The sequence below is a fragment of the Siniperca chuatsi genome, linkage group LG10 (assembly GCF_020085105.1).
Source record: "Siniperca chuatsi isolate FFG_IHB_CAS linkage group LG10, ASM2008510v1, whole genome shotgun sequence".
Lineage (NCBI taxonomy): Eukaryota > Metazoa > Chordata > Actinopteri > Centrarchiformes > Sinipercidae > Siniperca > Siniperca chuatsi.
The window spans coordinates 573,098-589,692 of record NC_058051.1 but is presented as its reverse complement, the minus strand read 5'-3'; the positions used below and the strand labels follow the sequence as shown (position 1 = coordinate 589,692).

The following is a 16,595-nucleotide window of genomic DNA, read 5'->3' as shown; positions in this document are numbered from 1 at the left end:
CAGAGCCTTCCCTGATCCTGAGCGTGGTTTCTGTTATTGTAGAAAGAAATGATTTTGCAGAATTGTCCAGTGCTAACATTATGTCCGGTGGTGTAAGAGGATGCTATTTACTGTAAACTGAAACTATTTTATGAAGCAGTTTTAAAACCAAACATGCAGTGAAATCAAGAGCAAACAACAGCTGCAGACAAGATACAGCTTCCTCAGGTGATATTTCACTTACATTAACTCATTATATTATACTGTTTTGTGTAAACGCCTGTGGGGGGGGGCACATTATCTGGCACGTGGACCCAGCTGCCGTGCTTTCCAATAAGTTGAGAGCTAATGATGAAGTTATTCCAAACAGAAGCAACGAAGCGCCGAGAGTCTTCAGTCCGACAGCTGCGGAGGAGTTTGGACCTGAAAACACTTCCAGTCCCATTTTCCAGCCTGCACTCCCACGTGCAGCAGCATTAGTCACACCTCGTTAATTTTCCCAGGCCTCGTGACGGAATCAGGTCTCGTATAAAGGCGGCACCTGGCCACCGGCAGAGAACCGGCGAGCGCGAGACACAGGAGCAGGGACGGACAGAGTCGCGCGCCAACGAGCCCTCACAGAGAAAGATCGAACAACCCGAAGAGACAATGAACCCAAACCTCTGGGTCTGCTGCGCAGCTCTGCTTCTACTGCTGAGCGTGGTGGGAGCCAAGCCGGTCTCTGAGCTACAGGTGAGAGGGCCGGGTCCGACTGGGCCTGTGCACGCGGAGCCCCGTGACCTCGCTGGGTGTCTGAGTTAAAGCTTCTGTGTTTGGTTTTCCCCGCAGAGTCTGAAGCAGCTGTTAGAGGAGGAGGTCAACGCGCCGTACTTCTCCTCGGAGGAGGCGGAGGCGGAGGGGAAGGATGGACTCTCAGACAAGTCTCTGTTCGGAGCTGCAGAGGAGCAGCCGTGGGACTCCTCCGACCGCAGCAACTCGGCTCTGGCGGCCAAAGAAAACGTCCTCGCGCGTCTCTTCAAAGACCTCACGAGGACCTCCAAGCGCTCGTGGAGCCGGTACAAGAAGGGCGGGCTGAGGAGCTGCTTCGGCGTCCGGTTAGAGAGGATCGGCTCCTTCAGCGGGCTGGGCTGCTGAAGGTAAGGACCGGGGGAGCAGGGGACCGGGGGACCGGGGGGACAAGGGGGACCGGGGGACCGGGGGACCAGGGGACCGGGGGGACAAGGGGGAAAGATGCCAGTTTAAAAACTGTACTTACTATATTCTTTTCTTGATGACCGAGACCGTTTCTACATGCTCAGTTTCCCTTTTCTCTCAGCTGTTTATGAAGCGCAGGACAGACAGTTAGATGATGCTTTGCAGGATCATATTCATACGCAGCCTGGTCTGGTTGGTCCATGTACAGACCAGGAGACACCAACTTATAGTGGAAATCTTCTTCTCCTGCATTCAACATGAAGCAGCACAGTGACAGAGGACTTACTGTAAAACTGCACAAACCCGTTTTCACTGATGACCCACTGTAACTGCACTGACATGAAGATGCGTTGTAATGTTCTGTTATTAAGAGAGAAGTGGGGGCGGCTGAATGTGGTGCTGATGTCACGTGATGCTGATGTGTTGTTGTTGTTGTGTCAGCAGGCGGGACGGCTCCGGGTCTCTGCACGTCCCTGTTACCGGAACCGGCACCGAGCTCCTCAGTCACAAGCGCTAAGGCGGTCCCTCCTCTCTGCTGTTCTCAGAACTCTGGTTTCCTTTTTCACATGTGAGCTGTTCAATAATAAACGATTGTAAATGTATTTATTATTTATTATGTTCTTGTTGGATGACGTAGAGCTGCCTTGTAATTGTTTGTATTGTAGTAAAATAATGATTTTGCACAACAGCTGAGTCTGTGGTTGAATCGGCTCCCGTTCAGAGGGGACGTTAAATAAACCGGTGTGTTGGACGGGAACATTTAACTCCAATGGAGTTTATTATTATTTAATTTTGACACGTTACCGTCCAGTGTGTTTACTCATGCTCACACGGTGTGTCCGCGGGCACAGCAAGCAGATGATCTGCCCCGGGGTTAGTAAACATAACGAGCCTCCGGTGCCAGCTAACACCGGCACCGTCAAGTCTTCATGTTGCAGAGACGCGGCACGTGCGGGATCTGGTTCTGCAGGAGCACGGGACCCGCCAGCAGCGTGTCTTCGGCTCTAACTGGGATTTACTGTCCTGTAGGAAAAGGCTGCTGAACCAAACAGCCCGAGCTTTACGCACAGATCTGCGCGTAAAGCTCGGCTCAGGTCCAAACGTGCGAGGATGTCTGGTTCAGTTGCAGCATCACTCTTCCCACCAGCTGGTTACAAAAATAAGCTTTAAACTCATTCTGCATTATAAAAATCACTTCATAATGGCAAAGCGTACAATGAATCAGAGGAAAAAAGGTTTCCAAAGCAACTTTCTTACCTTTCAAAAGGACATTTACTCATTTACTGAACTGAAGTACAAATCTGAGGTACTTGTACTTTACTTAAGTGCTTCCATTTCATGCTACTTTACACTTTTACTCTTTACATCTCAGAGGGAAATGCTGTATGGCAGTGCATTCATCTGGTTACTTACTGGTTAGATAACATATGACAAGCTTGTAAAATACAGTTAGATTGAACCAGTGGCTCCCAACCTGTGTGTGTGTCCTGTCATGTTTCAGACGTCGCAGTTATTTCCACCGAAGAGACATTTCCCCTCTAAACTTCTCACCAGGTTTAATCTGATTTATTGAGGTTATAACAGCAAAGATTAGAGAAATATCCAAAAGATGAAAGCAGATGTGTGCTGCAGCACTTTGTCGCCATCACTGGAACACATATGTGTATTTAAGTAGTTCAAACTAGCTGGACCAGTGGAGTATTTTTACGTTGTGGTATTAGTACTTAAGTAAATGGCGTGAGTACTTCTCCCACCTGCAGCTTAGACATCACTGTTTACACTGATGTCTCAAATAAAGCAGGTGGGTAACATGTTGGATCTGCCTATGAAATGAATCCGGATGCACTGACAAACATTAGAACTCTTTAGGTTGTAGGTATTAAGTCTCATGCATGTAATGTAACATGCAATTATAGTGCATTCAAGTCAGGTTTAGCTACACACTGTATATTTAGCTAACATTTAGCTGGTGGGCTGCTCCTGAGGTATTAAAGGGTCACTCCGTCTGACATGAAGATCTGTTCAGATCGGGTGTTTCCCTGGGCCCGGGTCGATGACGTGTTTCCACTACAGCAGGGGATAACCACGCCCTGCCAGCCCCACACTCCTACTGTGGTTTTCGGCAAGCGCGCCAACATGTTATCAAGGTAAGCAACTTCACCTCGCTGTGCTGTGCAGAGGAAAAACATTCGCAGCCTGCCGCCGCGGCTCGACAGCGACGCTCATATGAACAGCAGAAGAGCCGCAACGCAAACGCCATACCAACGCAAAGGCCAAACGCCATACCAACGCAAAGGCCAAACGCCATACCAACGCAAAGGCCAAACGCCATACCAACGCAAAGGCCAAACGCCATACCATACCAACGCAAAGGCCAAACGCCATACCAATGCAAAGGCCAAACGCCATACCATACCAACGCAAAGGCCAAACGCCATACCAATGCAAAGGCCAAACGCCATACCATACCAACGCAAAGGCCAAACGCCATACCAATGCAAAGGCCAAACGCCATACCATACCAATGCAAAGGCCAAACGCCATACCATACCAACGCAAAGGCCAAACGCCATATCAACGCAAAGGCCAAACGCCATACCATACCAATGCAAAGGCCAAACGCCATACCAACGCAGCGCCAAAACGCCATACCAACGCAGCGCCAAACGCCATACCATACCAACGCAAAGGCCAAACGCCATACCAATGCAAAGGCCAAACGCCATACCAACGCAAAGGCCAAACGCCATACCAATGCAAAGGCCAAACGCCATACCATACCAACGCAAAGGCCAAACGCCATACCAATGCAAAGGCCAAACGCCATACCATACCAATGCAAAGGCCAAACGCCATACCATACCAATGCAAAGGCCAAACGCCATACCATACCAACGCAAAGGCCAAACGCCATATCAACGCAAAGGCCAAACGCCATACGCTGTGTTCTGTCTGCTACAGCAACGTGTATCTGAAAATCACTTCCTGTGTCCTCCTCCGAGAAAATATCAGAAACCAAAAGGGAGAAATCTATATTTTCTATAGTTTGGTGTCATGATGGCGCCCCTGGTTGTTTTTACAGTTCTATCCGCCTTCGTAGATAGAGACCTCATTTCCATACAGCCAATCAGATCTTGCATAAAGCAGTGATGTCAGCATTGTTGTCAGACTGAGCCAATCAGCAGCCTGCTACACAAGAGCCACAGACTCTGAGCAACAACCTCATTAGCTTCATGCTAACGTCTCCTTCTTATCTGACTTACAGACGTGAACGCACGTCTGGAGTGAACTGCTAACGTCAGTTTGCAGGCTAGTTGGCTAATTAGCTGCACATGACATGTAGCTACACGTTTGTTTACTTTGTCTCTCGCTCCCTATGGCTGCCAGCTGCTGTCAATCAAACACAGACCGGGACACGCCCCTCAAGGAAAAGGAGCATTTCTCATATTTCTGATATTTCTGACATTAAGACCTTTTTTCTTCCTTATAAAAACATGTTGACCACGACTCTAAGTGTAGAACTGGTGGAAACCTGATGGTGGCGCTAGCTGAAAAATCAGGGGATCACCAACATCAGGATCATCCTCTGGGCACCATGAGTTAGATTCAAAATTCACAGCACTCCTCCATGTTGGTGTAGATATTTCACTGTGAAAGACAGACAGACAGATGCATGAAGTGACGATGACATTTCTGGAGCTGAATATCTGTGAAACAGGACTAAATACAACCTCTTTCACACCTGCAGTCACTGATCTTTGGCCACTTGGTGGCAGCAGAAGAAGCTGTATCATATCAGCGACATATAACCACCTCATACAGTTGCTAAGCTGAATGTGTTGGCAAACAGTTGTAGCAGCTACAGAGTCGCTTCATCAGGAGGCGTGTCAGAGTCACATGACGCTCATCAGGAGGCGTGTCTGTGTCTCAGATGGACGTCAGTCTCTTCTCTCTGTCAGCTCTGTGTTTGGTCTCCAGCAGCTGCTGAGGGAAACATCTGGCTTTTTAGCAGCTAGATGCTCCGCTATGTTCAGCAGCTGCTCTGACTTTGCTGTTTGCTGCCGAGCGGCTCGAGTTCAGCCGCGTTACGTCTGGAAACAGCTGCTGGAAACCGGGCGATGAGAGCCGAGGACTGAACCAAAACAAGGAGCTGAAAGAGGCTAAAGCGCTCCGTGGAGCTGAGAGGAGTTTAGTGATAACTCTCTGTGTGTTTGTCACCTTCCACATTATAGACATTAGTCATTTGATTCATTGCTAATATATGAATATTGATTAGTGCTGCTTTCATATTTTTACAATTGATATGTAAGACAGACTATAATAGAGCTGAGAGCTGGTGCTGAGGACTGCAGAGTCCTCGAGAAAGATGCAAGCGTCCACGTCTTCACTGGAGTGGCAGTCTGAATTTGGCTCCTCCCACTGAAGACTGGTCTCTCTAAGCAGCCGGCTACCCTACCACCATCACGTACACACCTCGATTTAGTAACACTGTCAGACTGTCTGTTAGGTTACTACTTCCTGTAGCTCAGTGACAACAATGTGTGGTGAGGGGGGTTGGAGTATGTTTCTCAAACAAAGTAGCATATGGAAGCAGCTATGTCAAACGAATGACCCATATCTAAGAGACAACGCTTTAAAAGGAGCAGTTTCCGACAGCTCCTGTTATCAGAATCAGGTGTCAGGAATGCCAGTCCAATTCCTGGCATACCTACGTGTGTCAAGCTGAAGTATAAAAGAGCAGAAGGTCCTGCTGTGGGTTCCAGCATCCAAACAGCTACCAGGCAAAGACGCCAAAGAGCATCCAACCATCCACGAGCAGCAGGAACTCAGAGAATCATGCATCGGTCTTCCCTTCCCCTCTGCGGCCTCCTCCTCATCCTGAACCTGCAGCTGTTCAGCACATATCCCATCAGCTTGACTGACACTGACATGGACATCTTAAAGGTGAGTGAATCTGAAACTTGGCTTGGGAAAGTTGGAGATCCAGGGCTCCACCATGGGTCTGCCATTTTAAGCAATGTGGAGCAGCAAGACAGGACAAACGTCTCATTTCATTTGCAGTATCTAACTTTAGTTGGGATTGTTTTGTATAAAGCAGCTTCCTGTCTGGACCTTTGGGACCTTATGTGATCCAGCGGGACTCTGTGATCTGATCTGTGGTTACTGAAGTTAAATTGGTGCTCTACGCGAATAATAATAACTGTGCTGAGTACGTAATAAATCATTAATGCTGCAGTAAACAACGTTAACATTTTGCCTGACAATGTTTATTTGGGGCCTAAACTGTAAGAAAAGATCAAGGACGCTTCTGATGGTCGTACAGTCTGCTTCTGATGCATCACAAAGTGCTACCAGACATGTCTGAGCGTCCCTTCTGTAAATGTATGTCCTCAATGCAATAATTAAATGTTTATTTTTAATATGTAAGACGTAGCCTAATGTTTATGTGGACGTTGCAGGTGCTCCTTCAGAGACTAGAGGAGTCTGTTTCAGAGCAGACGGAGGTGGACCAGACAGTCCCTGCAGAGAGGGACGGTCTGGACAGCCTGAACACAGAGGAGGCAGCAGGACCGCAGCCCCAAACTGGACTGGACGAGGCGGCGATCCGGGAGCTTCTCTCAGCCAAGAACCTGAAGAGCGTCCGCAACGACTCGTCCAGGAAGTCCTCTGGCTGCTTCGGCCGGCGGATGGACAGAATCGGCTCCATGAGCTCCCTGGGGTGCAACACCGTCGGCAGATACAGTACGTTACGGTCACAGCAGCTGTAGGCTCCGCTGGTGTCGGAAGGTCTTTATAATAATATAATAATATACCGCAGATAGCTCCACATGGATTTCCACCTTCATGCAGAATTATATAGTTTAGTGTCACATGAATTTAAATCATACAAATGTACCATTAATGAAATTAATGAGAACATCTGAATAGTCCTAATAACACAGTTGATGTTGTTGTTTTCTTCTTCTCTTGCAGATCCAAAGTGAAGATGAAGTCTTACCATCTAATTTCTGGAACTGCAACGTCTCTACCAAAAGATATTTTTATTTGAATCCTATTTATTTACTAATATTTATTGAAAATTATTTCCGGCTTACAAGCATATTTATTTAAAATGGATGTAAGACTGTTCTTTATATACTGTTGACTGTTTTAATAAATGTTTACAACTGCACATCATTGAGCCAGTGTTGTTTCAGCATCACCACACACACACACACACACACAGATAATAATGCTAATGAATATAATCATGCAACATTCCTGAAATGACCTTCAACAAATGGTCACTTCTTACATTCAACACAGTGACATCTGACAATGACAGAAGACACCGGCAGTTGCAGCACATCATGAATAAATAGACATAACAGAAGAAAAGGCACATTTAGATTAGAGGATAATTACGGTTATTTTCAAACCGTATTTTCATCATGAAGACTGAATGTCTGCCAGATTGAATCACTCGCAGGATCACGTTTCCCAACACAAAGCCACGGGGTAAACATGGTGGGGGCAGAGCGCAGGAGATGACTGCTGTGACCGATCAGTTCAATAATATTAATCCAAAGCAGGATAAATATGACTGATGAGCGGTCAGACAGCATTTCTTTAACAGTTGTTGGTATTTCTGTTTGAACGAATGTAAAACGCTCAGTTTTCAGCACCATGGAGAGCACACGCAGCCATCCAGTCACGTCAACGGCGCTGAGCTGGCTTCACTGTTGCATCCTGGGTAATAACCCCTGCAGCCCTTCATGTCTGCTGCTGGCAGTGAGTGTCAAAGTCACATGGGTGTCCTTGTCCTGTGATTGGTTGTCTGTCTGTCTAACGTGAGGCTGACGGAGACAGACTGCGATGGACGTTAATGACCCTCAAACTGGTTTAGTTTCTGTCTGTGTCTATTTGTTCATCGAAACCAACTGAAACCAGCGGCAAGCTGTGACCAGGCCCGGCCCCCACCACCCAGTCGAGGTCGGGGACTTCAGGTCGGGGACTTCAGGTCGGGGACTTCAGGTCGGGGACTTGAGGTCGGGGACTTCAGGTCGGGGACTTCAGGTCGGGGACTTCAGGTCGGGGACTTCAGGTCGGGGACTTCAGGTCGGGGACTTCAGGTCGGGGACTTCAGGTGGCACCAGCCACCATCAGCAGACAGTATGTGTTGTGGCTTGTGAGTCGCTGGCTGAGCTGCGAGGCTTAGACTTCACTCCACGTGTCTCCGGTCCTCCCTGTGCCGCGATATTAAGGAGCGAGAGAAAGTGTTCTTCGAAGCGTTTTTTGACGTCCATCACTCGCCTGTCTCACGGAGCAGATACGCCTCCATTTATTAATCACATGTAATAATCCAACACACACGCGTCACTGCGGGACCCGCCAGCTGGTTTAAGCTCCGAGTCTACTGTTTTCTCTCTGGCGTGAAGAGCAGTCTGCACTGGCAGCAGTCACAATCACACACACCTGCTGCTGTTCACATGTTGTGACCTTATTAACGGTATCTATCATGATTGATCAAGGCCCCCAGTTACACTATAGGCAGAGACAGAGAACTAAAGCCAAGGAATCAATAAATGATATTTTTGTCCAGTGACTTGCTGCCGTCAGTCAGTATACTCCAGCAGCACAGTGAGACCCACGATCTCAATTCTCAACTCAAGGTCCACTTACTAGATGTCTTCTGGTGCTTTCAGCTGTTTGAGTTTGCTCAGTTGTCATGGAGATGATTCTGCTGTCATCAGTTGAGACAATGAAAGACAACTGAGCAAACTGCATCAGCTGATGAAGGCCACGACTAGTATCTAGTAATCTAGTAAGTGGACCTTGAGTTAAGAATTTCCAATAATTTTGTCTCATGGTCAATAAAAGTCTGCCGAGCATGTGTTCTACGAGTAAAACTGCCATAAAGCTGGACGGTGTGCGTGAATATATCAGTGAAAACACTCAAGGTCCATTCATGCACTTGTTCTGGAGCTTTTGACTTTATCGCACCATCTTCATCAGCAGATTGAGTTTAGAACTATGGATGTTCAAACGTTCCATGACAGGAAAACAGTCTCTACTCAAGGTCCACTTACTCGCTTGTCATTATGAGAGCTGTGAAATGAATCGTTCAGCATTTTGGGAAGATCGTTATCAGTCTCATGTCTGTGTGTTAAGTACGAAGCTACAGCCAGGAGCTGATTAGCTTAGCTTGGACTCTTTGCGCCTGATCGCTAAACAAAAATAATAATTAATAAATATAATAAAATAATAAAAATAATCAGAAATAATTCTCCTCGGTCTCCAAAGTCCGTCCCTGTCATACAGAAACCTGTTGGATCCCTGTCTTCAAATGTCAGACGGTGAACTTTCATTTGAAAAACAAATCCCAGATGATCGTGTTTATCAGCGAAGGAGCCGCTCAGAGCGCTCGGCCTGGTCTCATTCATGCTTTCATTTCTTCTCGGTTAGATCATTGTTATTCGTGGTATTTTGGTTTGAGCCACAAAACCGCCTCGCGCCTTCAGCTGGTACAAAACGCAGCACTCGAAGACCAGATCGTATCAGACCTGTTTCAGCCTCGTCACTGGTCACCAGTTCGCTTTAGAACTGATTTTAAGGTTTTACCGATCACCTTTAACGCTCTTCATGGTTCAGCTACCAGCTGAACTGCTGCCCCCCTATGAGCCAGAGCCTCAGACCCTCGGGCAGGACTCTGCTGGCTGTTCCTGAGTCCTGGTTCAGGACTAAAGGTGATCAGGCGATCGGGCCTCTCGGCTCTGGATCTCTCTGCCCGAGGATCTGAGTCTGCTGAGTCAGTGACTTCTTTTAAATCACTTCTCAAAACGTATCTTTTATTCATTCTAGTACTCGACATACGGTATCTGTTTCATTATCAGTAATTATCTTTATTGTTGGGGGTTTATTTTATTTTATTTCCCTAATCTTATTTGCCTCAGTCCTGAAATGTTTTAATCCTGGTTCCACCATGTAAAGCACTTTGTAACTTTGTGCTGTATAAATAAAGTTTATTAATATTATTATTATTATATTAGGAAAGAGTTCCAGCACGTAAAACCACAAATTGTCTTTTTGTTTTTACATTTCTGTTTGTGGATTAAACGAACGAGAGCCCCGAGTTAAGTTAAGCTGTAGCTCCATGCTAACTACAGACACAAGAGTGCTGTCAGTCTTCACGCTAGTGACTGAGTGTTCGAATCGTCCGTTACTAATCCGTCGTCCCGGCGTCGTGTCGGAGCAGCCCGGTAACGTTTTGGTGCAGCTTTCAGTTGAAGCTTTAACCACAAACAGCTAAAACCTTCTTGAGCCCACCTGACAAACTGAAGCGGAAAGAAACAACAAACATTATGTTCTATAAATGTGTTATGCTGACGACAGTGTTTCCTTCCTTCCTAATCTAAAGACCTCCCTGTGACCCGGAGCAGCAGCTTTAACCTACTATGGTGTTTTTCAGGCTCAGACGGTGTGAAGTATTTGCATAGTGAATGCTGCATTCCTGTCGATACACACCACGCCTGAGCTCAGAGCTCCAACACGGCTCCTGAGGTCATGCCACTGCTGGACGGGAAGCGTGATGATACACAGGCACGTATACTGTACAAACACACACACACACACACACACACACACACACACACACACACACACACACACACACACACACACACACACACACACACACACACACACACACACACACATCACCTACCACCAAGCGCCACTTAAAGGGACATCTGACCAGCTGCCTTATCATGCAGAGGTGTCAGAATGCACTTGAGGTGATCTACAAAATGATGAGCCACTGACACTGACTGTCTGTTGCATGGTGAGTGTGTGTGTGTGTGTGTGTGTGTGTGTTGGCATGTATATAAAATCTTGCAGCGCAGGCTGTGGTGTCAGTAGTAGCAGCAGAAGGATAACATGAGGACTGCGGTCCTGTGGGGCCTGCTGGCCCTGCTGTGTCAGCACACACTGGTTAGCAGCCACGTACTGGGAAGGCCCTCTTCTACCAGCGACCTGGCTCAGCTCAAGGTAAGAAACCACGTCACCCCTCTGCTGATCACACCTGTCTGTCTGACCGCTGCACGCTTTCTTACTGAACTTCAGCGGTCTCTAGTTACGCAGATCGTTTTGGTTTTATTGAACACGCTGGAGGTGAGTCAGGGCTGTAGCTACCACTGAGGATGCTGAGGTCATGTGATCATGTCTGGACCTTTTACATTATACAGTTAATAACTTCCACGAGGCTGAGGCTGATTACAGTATTGCCCAGTACTGTTCCACCAGAATGTATCCGGGTGTGTTGGAGAGGGCGTCAACATTTAGAGCTTCGTCCTGGGGAGTAAAATGGTAACGTTTTATTTTCTGGGTCTGTAATGTCCTAATAGTTTCATTTGAAGCTTCTCGGAAAGAACGACAGTACAATATGTAATCTGGCACTAATTATAGGTCAGAGGCGTCTGTAGAAACACTTCCTGCCACAGAAGCTGTCCTGATAAAACCTGTGAGGTCTCATTAGTGTTAGTTAACACATTTTAGTCAAAAACAAGGGTTTCATGTCATTTCTCTTCCAGTTTGCCTGAGAAGACATGAAACATGAAGACATCTGGATGATATTTCTCAGGGAATCAAGATCATAAATTCACAATTCATCCGCCAAGTAAGAAAAGCATATCATCTAAAAGTTGTGTAACAATGGAAATAAAACTATTTCCATTGACAGGGCTACTAAACAACATTTATCCGCTCCAGTCGGCAGTAACAACAGAACTGCTAGAAAAACAGCCAAAGAAAAGGCGCATGAATGTGCGTTTCCATCCACATGTGAATGCATCGAGATAAACAGCTGGTGGCGCTAATTCTCCAGTCGGTGCCATTCAGCCATTGGGGATACAGTAATACTTCATTGGGTTTTTGAGAGAACATTACTTAAACTAAGAGACACTTCATCGCTCGTAGACATGGCACAACATTATTTACTGAGAATAGTTTTGGATCGGACACGGACTCAGCGATCCTTGTGGTCCAAGATCCAGATCCGCGTGTTGAAGCCCTCGTTCAGCGATGCTCTCAGCTAACAGATAGCCTTGGACCAGTGAACCTCAAAGTCCACATTGTGTCAGGGTGCTTGGACTCCGTAATACTTGCAAGTCTAGTTTAACGTTTAAAACATTAAACTTTGATACCATAGTTTTTTTTGTTCCAGCGGCCTTTAACTAACACCATCTCCCACAAGCCCAAGACCACGTTCTGGGCCTCCTGTGGTTACAGACTCACTAGAAGGCTTATGTTGTTCAGTCAGCATGTGTTATGTGTCTAAAACATACTGACGGAGTGTAACCAGTGTGGGTTTTGAGTGTAAACCCGTCTTCACCTCTCACACCAGTCTTTACTGGAGCGCTTTGAGGAGACTCTGGCTGAAGCAGCCCGGGAGGAGGACTCTGAAGCTGATTATGAAGGGACAAACCAAGAGCCTGAGCACAGCCAGGCCAGCCGAGGGTGGAGCCCGGACCAGGAGGGGGACCAAGAACCTTTGATAGCAGAAAGATCTCAATCGCCAGCTGAGGGCCACAGCAGGGCCGCGAGTCAGAGGAGCCGCCTGCAGGAGCTGCTGATGAGCGCCAGGAAACGGGCCTCTGGCTGCTTTGGAGCCAGGATGGACCGAATAGGAAACGCCAGCGGTCTGGGATGCAACAGTGGACGAGGTGAGACTGCAGCTGAGCACGGCAGGAGGAAATCCAATGAGGGTTGAGATAAAGGGTACTGAAGCGTGAGGGCCAAAGGTCTGTGCTGGGTGGGTGGTCATAGCTTGGAAGTCAGACATGTATATGTATTAGTTCATATACAAATAGTTTTAATCAGAGAGGAGTTCGCATGCAGAGACAACATGAATATTGATGACCGTACATGCAGTCCGGTTATTAAAGGTCCCCAGAGGATGATTTCTTAAGTTCCTCCTCAGCAGCTCTGTAACAACTAAAAGTAAAAAGGTGTCCAAGACATTTCCTCTAGTGCAACACTCACTCAAGATATCTCATGACGGGAGTAGCTGACATTCACGCTCCCAGATGATAAACCCTTTCACTTCTGATGAGAAGATAGATATCAAACTCAAGTCTGTGACTTCAGTAAGGAGCTGGAGTCAGGAAGCGATTAGCTCTAATTACACTGCATGTTATCCATCCACCCAGTGCATCTGTGCACCCACAGTGGCAACACTAAAACATGTAACTCAAACTGTCACAGAGCCAGGCTAGCTGCTTCCCCCTGCTTCCAGTCTTTATGCTAAGCTAGGCTAACCTAAACTGTCTTTACTGACACAGTGACCTTCGCTGTGGACTAGACCTACTACTAATGTCTCTTGTTGTGGGATGTGAAGAACTCTGCAGCCTCTAGAGGCGACTAACAGGAAATAAATATGCATAAATACAATCGAGTGTTGATTTATAATTATTATTAATAATAATTAATTATCATTCCTCTTTTGTGTTTGTGTCACTTTCCCCTCAGGGTAGTCTGACAGGTTCCTGGGACACATGTTGGATTATAGCGTTATCTCCAACTGAAGACACGGCCGCAGAGAGTGGATTTGTATGATTTTGCATTAGTTGAACTGTGTGTATCTCTTGTGTGTATTTCTCTGTTTGCAGTGACGAATGCTCTGTGTGTCAGCTGTGTAGTGAGTTCTGCATTATTCACTGTGTAACAAACACGCAGAGCAAAAGGAGTTAACTACAGAACTGCATGTGGGTTGTTAACAAGGACAAATAAACTCTTTTTTTCATATGAGGGGCTCAGTGTTTTTTTAAGCGTGCACCATTACAGTATAGCAGGTACTCACAGTTGCCTCTCTTCACCTCTGCACACCAGCAGTCTGAAACCAGGACCTGAGAAAACCTGTGCCGCACCAGATCCACATCCTCCTGTGTCTGGCCTTTTCTGCTTTTATTTGAGTCAAAGTCACTGTGGCATCAGCTACAGCATCACTGTATCCGACATGTTGAGAGGACACTCAGCTCGTGTTGTTGTGTAACGTGCGACAAGATATCAGCTTCGCTATGCTGGAGCCTTGTTGTTTCAGGGGCGACAGTGTCACACGGTGGCATATCATGATACAGCCAGTAAAATATTCTTAAACTCAACGCAGATTAGCTACATGCTGTGGTTCCCCTGTTGTCCTACTGGAAGAGCTTGACACCCCAGTCCCTCGGGTGCTACAGGACATTTCGTGTTCATGCGGCGAGCTGTGCAGTCAGCAGGTCCCGTTTATCAGACCTGTTTGATCCTGGTTCAGGAGCAGGGTGTTACATGCCTCCATGCAGTCAGATCATGTACATTTTATTTACATAGCCCACTATCATAAATCACAAGTTTGCCTCGAGGGGCTTTAGGATCCTCAGACACTCGATTCCAATGAGGAAAACTCCCCAAAAACCCTTCAACAGGGAAAAAATGGCCGAAAGCTCAGGAAGAGCAGCAGCGGGGGGGGGCACCCAGCAGACAGACGTCGTGTGCACACAATAAACCAACCACAATTACAGTGTGGACCAAATTATAGAGAGTGAATTCTCACTTACAACGACGTCAGATTACATTTGAGTGTTTTTTATATTTTCACCCTTTAAAGCCCACCTCTCTCGCAAAGCATGCTGGGATAGATCGGGTACAGGAAATGGTGCGGTGGCGTCAGAGAGGAGGATGCTGGGTAAACTACACGCCATCTTGGACAGCATCTCCCACCCGCTCCATGACGCGCTGGTCAAACAAAGGAGCACCTTCAGCGGAAGACTCATCCCCCCACAATGCACCACAGAGCGCCACAGGAAGTCACTCCTGCCTGTGGCCATCAGACTCTTTAACTCCTCCCTCTAAGTGTCAGTCTGTTTGACCCGAAGTCACTAAACTGGACACTGATCGTTAACATCTCTGCAATACTTGAGATAACTGTGCAATATTCCCTGTTTAATACTCCGGTGCAATATACTGTTTCAGTTTAATTTACTGATATTTATTCATACATCTATCACTGCTGTGCAACATCCTCCGTCTCATTATAATCTTAATAAGCTGCACTTCACAGGACTCATTATTGTATTATTACACCGTACATACTCATCAACCTCTAAATCCACTTTGTACTTTACACTTATTTTAATTTTATACTTATACCCACCTTGTAATTAATCTATCTTGCCTGTATTACAGTGTATGATATTTGATTTGCTCAGTGCTTCTCTTCCTGTGTGACTGACGTGACAGCGAGCAGCTGTAACAAAGAGTTTCCTCTCAGGATCAATAAAGGATTTCTGATTCTGATCAGAAAAAGGATGGATGGAGACTGATCTCTTTTACTTCTTCCAGCTTGCTGTCAAGTGAACACAGCTAGTGCAGAGAGAGGAAGTGATTCATGCAGGAAACATGGCTTGGCGTCTGAAAGGAAGGAGCCGTCACTCGCTCCTGTCCGCTCAGATCATGGAGATCGTTTAAAGTCCGGTGACACACCAGTGAAGCGTTTCAGCTGCTGGCAGCAGCCAACCAGCCAGCGTTCACACAGTGTGATCCAGGTGATAAGGACAGGTGCAGGCTTTCTTTCCACCGCGGAGCCGCCTGACCTGATCTCTGACTTCTCAACGAGCCGCACTAATGTGGAAAACTAGAGCTCTGTGGCAGCAGAAGCCCAGCATGCACCTCTGCCTGCAGTGAGGGAGCATTACTAAATAAATGACACTACAAGGTTTGTGACTGGGATTCTCTTTAGTTCACACTTGAAGACGTTTTGTCCCAGAGCGCCCTCTCGTGGAGCGTTTCAGATTCATTTTCATAATAACTGAATTTGATTTGATGTCAGTTTGACTCGTTTCTAAACATTTTAAAGGTCTGTTTTTATTCCACGATGGCATTTCTCTCCTTTTTATTTCAAAATGTCACTTTTCACCTTTCAGCCAATCACGTGCCCCCTACCTCTTAAGCCAGTTAAAACACATTTATTATTATATTTTATTATAGATATGTATTAAATCAGCTTTATAAATGTAATAAAGAGAACACTAATATTTATGTATTTTTTAGTTATATGTATTAAAGTTATTTATTTATTTCATTGTCAGGTTATTATTTATCACATTTTTTGTCTACATTATTATTTTATAATTACAACCAGTCATCTAGTCATCAGTAGTGTTGAACATCTGTAAAACCAAAATGCTGCTGAGGTGTAATTTAAAATTAAATCTACAAAGAAATGAATATCAACTAAACACAAAAATTTAAATTTTAATACATTTAAATAAGAAATTTAAATTAAATTAAACAGAAAAATTCAATAAAATTTAATAAGTAAATCATAAAATAAATCAGATTAAGATGAAAAATAATAAAAAAGTGAAAGCAACACTAATCAATATATTAAGAACAATATATCGAATGGA

The 16,595-nt window shown here is 45.9% G+C and overlaps 3 protein-coding genes across 5 annotated transcripts; all 3 read left to right on the top strand.

Annotated features, from left to right (window-relative positions):
* Window positions 1–389: 389 nt before the first annotated feature.
* On the top strand, window positions 390–1,859 carry nppal (natriuretic peptide A-like). 2 transcript variants are annotated; one of them, XM_044212806.1, is made up of 3 exons: window positions 390–711; window positions 808–1,115; window positions 1,618–1,859. In XM_044212806.1, the coding sequence occupies exons 1-2, from the start codon at window positions 628–630 to the stop codon at window positions 1,111–1,113; spliced, it is 390 nt and encodes a 129-aa protein (XP_044068741.1). In that variant the 5' UTR covers window positions 390–627; the 3' UTR covers window positions 1,114–1,115; window positions 1,618–1,859. The 2 variants fall into 2 exon arrangements, with proteins under 2 accessions (XP_044068741.1, XP_044068740.1); XM_044212805.1 differs by having other exon boundaries at window positions 404–711; window positions 1,615–1,859.
* A 4,062-nt stretch (window positions 1,860–5,921) lies between these two features.
* Window positions 5,922–7,202, top strand: nppb (natriuretic peptide B). Its single transcript, XM_044212804.1, has 3 exons — window positions 5,922–6,117; window positions 6,633–6,915; window positions 7,147–7,202. The coding sequence occupies exons 1-3, from the start codon at window positions 6,010–6,012 to the stop codon at window positions 7,155–7,157; spliced, it is 402 nt and encodes a 133-aa protein (XP_044068739.1). The 5' UTR covers window positions 5,922–6,009; the 3' UTR covers window positions 7,158–7,202.
* A 3,825-nt stretch (window positions 7,203–11,027) lies between these two features.
* On the top strand, window positions 11,028–13,953 carry nppa (natriuretic peptide A). 2 transcript variants are annotated; one of them, XM_044212803.1, is made up of 3 exons: window positions 11,028–11,199; window positions 12,554–12,872; window positions 13,683–13,953. In XM_044212803.1, the coding sequence occupies exons 1-3, from the start codon at window positions 11,089–11,091 to the stop codon at window positions 13,685–13,687; spliced, it is 435 nt and encodes a 144-aa protein (XP_044068738.1). In that variant the 5' UTR covers window positions 11,028–11,088; the 3' UTR covers window positions 13,688–13,953. The 2 variants fall into 2 exon arrangements, with proteins under 2 accessions (XP_044068738.1, XP_044068737.1); XM_044212802.1 differs by having other exon boundaries at window positions 11,031–11,199; window positions 13,678–13,953.
* Window positions 13,954–16,595: the final 2,642 nt, after the last annotated feature.

Coding starts and splice junctions, on each gene's coding strand:
- nppa (XM_044212803.1), top strand. CDS start 11,089: ATGAGGACTGCGGTCCTGTGGGGCCTGCTGGCCCTGCTGTGTCAGCAC. Junction 11,200..12,553: donor GCGACCTGGCTCAGCTCAAG/GTAAGAAACCAC, acceptor CTCTCACACCAG/TCTTTACTGGAGCGCTTTGA.
- nppb (XM_044212804.1), top strand. CDS start 6,010: ATGCATCGGTCTTCCCTTCCCCTCTGCGGCCTCCTCCTCATCCTGAAC. Junction 6,118..6,632: donor CTGACATGGACATCTTAAAG/GTGAGTGAATCT, acceptor TGGACGTTGCAG/GTGCTCCTTCAGAGACTAGA.
- nppal (XM_044212806.1), top strand. CDS start 628: ATGAACCCAAACCTCTGGGTCTGCTGCGCAGCTCTGCTTCTACTGCTG. Junction 712..807: donor AGCCGGTCTCTGAGCTACAG/GTGAGAGGGCCG, acceptor TTTTCCCCGCAG/AGTCTGAAGCAGCTGTTAGA.